This window comes from Mus caroli, chromosome 5 (assembly GCF_900094665.2).
Source record: "Mus caroli chromosome 5, CAROLI_EIJ_v1.1, whole genome shotgun sequence".
Taxonomy (NCBI): Eukaryota; Metazoa; Chordata; class Mammalia; order Rodentia; family Muridae; genus Mus; species Mus caroli.
The window spans coordinates 128,219,528-128,221,670 of NC_034574.1; the positions used below are offsets into that span (position 1 = coordinate 128,219,528).

The window sequence follows — 2,143 nt, forward strand, 5'->3', positions numbered from 1 at the left end:
CTGGTGTCAATACCAATACTGGATCCCAAGTGTGCCTGACAGTGGAGCTGCCTGGCTTCTCCACCTATGGGTGCTAACGATCTCTAAACAAGAATGACATCTACTTCATAAATCAAAGCTTACACTAAATCCTACTTGCCTATAAATCTCCTTTACATTCCAAAGGGAACAAACCCTTTCTAAATCAGTACCATTTACTGCACTGGTCCACCTGCAGGTTGCTCCATCTGGACCAGGTTTGCTTTCTGTTCAGTCCCACTGATCTCGTTCATTTGCTTTGTATTCCAGTTAGCCTACAGACAGGTTCAGTGCAAAGCAACAGAGGGTAGGCTGCATCCTCTGCTCCTGGCCCTGAGACATACCTGTGAGATGCCACGGGTGGAGCTGTAGGAGCTGGTGATGGCATTGCGGCTAGAGCTGGGGATGCCTCCTGTGCACGCACTAGTCAGGGAGCTCACAGAGGAGGTGCGAGACCGTTTGTTCAAGTGGTCATCTGAGCTCTGGGAAGCCAGACTTCTCTTCAGGGAGCCAGGCCTAAGAGAAAGGAAGAGGTGTACANGCGCTACTGCAGGTGTGTTCTGTTATTTCCTCCACGGTGCCTCACCTTTCTGAATAAACCTGAAAGACCACCACAATGTTCCTCAAGGCCACTGTCAGCAGATGACATGGCTGCCTATGTCTGACGAAGTGACTGGGTAAAAGCACAGCACGGGAAACACTAACAGGAAGGGTTACGCCTTGACTGTGGTGTCCTGGGGACAAAAACGTAATGTCNGTCAATGATCCCTCAATAAAGCTGCTAAGAGAAAAATCATTAAGCCTCTAACCGAAAGAGAAATCTCCCATAATCCTTTCTGTCAATGTGTGTTACCTAGCCCTACTATGGTATGGTCNTCTTACCATTTCCCAGACAACAGCATCAACCACAAACCAGTTCGCTGACAACTGCAGCAGAGGCAGCCAATGTTCCCCTCCTTCCACCAGCACACCATCATCTTGGCTCGTTCCCAGATGCCTGTGCCTCCTCTAGGCTGGAGCCTCCAAAGCCCCTGTCAGGCTTTCCTACCTCGGCAGTCCACACTGTGTATGCATGTCTCCCACGGTGCAACACAGTGAGCTGAGTGCAAGGCTTGACAGAGCCTTTTTACCACACTGGAACCTATGCACCTTCTATGCAAACTTCCTCTCATACACTTCATATCAACACTTCCTGCCCTGCAGAAGCCTGTGGTCCATTTGTGAAGGATCAACTGCACCATGTTAGTGAAGCAGAGTGAGACGGAGCAAGCACGAGACACTGGCTGACTGCTTTAGTTAGTGGTTTACTTAAAGCACTGCTTACCGCCCATATCTAAGCATCACTTCACTTGCTACTTGGAACAGAATACCTGGAAAACTACCAGTTTGTTGCCCTTAACAACCTGACCACAAGAGTTTACACCTGTCATCTATAATACACCTTTAAAACAAGCCGACTGCTCATACGCATCTGTAAAATCGANCTTGCTTATTCGTCCCACCTCATAGTTTAGATTAATAAAAGATGAGAATATGGGCTGGTGAGATGGCTCAGTGGGTAAGAGCACCCGACTGCTCTTCCAGAGGTCCAGAGTTCAAATCCCAGCAACCACATGGTGGCTCACAACCATCCGTAACTAGATCTGGCGCCCTCTTCTGGAGTGTCTGAGGACAGCTACAGTGTACTTAAATATAATAAATAAATAAATAAATAAATAAAAAGATGAGAATATGAACGGGCCCAGGAACAACCAAGATCTTTTTAGGAGTTATCCTGGCCTCAGTCAACTAGTGACATCTCTCTTCTCTCACAGCTATCAGAATACTTACTCCAAAAAGATTACCGCAACACCAGCACAATAAACAGTCATTGTATATACACAACATTAGCACAATATATATTTATCTAAAATGTCATTAAACATGGAAAAACCTGGAAAGAAACTGGAAAGGAAATATCTAGTCATGGCAATTAGAATGTTCCTCCAGATGTGAAGTGGACAGTGCAGACAGTAAAGAGAGGTGACAGGGCAGCCACTGTCAGAAACACTTTTCCCAACCAGCAGTATCCCGTCACCGAGGATCTCACGAAGCTGCAGCATCCCATCACTGAGGATCACTAAGC

General features: G+C 46.8%; 1 protein-coding gene across 1 annotated transcript in view; it reads right to left on the reverse strand.

The window, feature by feature from the left end:
- LOC110294039 (nuclear envelope pore membrane protein POM 121) overlaps window positions 1–2,143 on the reverse strand; it is an 18,577-nt gene that overhangs the window by 10,321 nt on the left and 6,113 nt on the right. Inside the window, exon 5 of the mRNA XM_021162005.1 lies at window positions 363–534. Within this exon, the coding sequence (XP_021017664.1) occupies window positions 363–534 (172 nt within the window). The remainder of the gene's footprint in view (window positions 1–362; window positions 535–2,143) is intronic.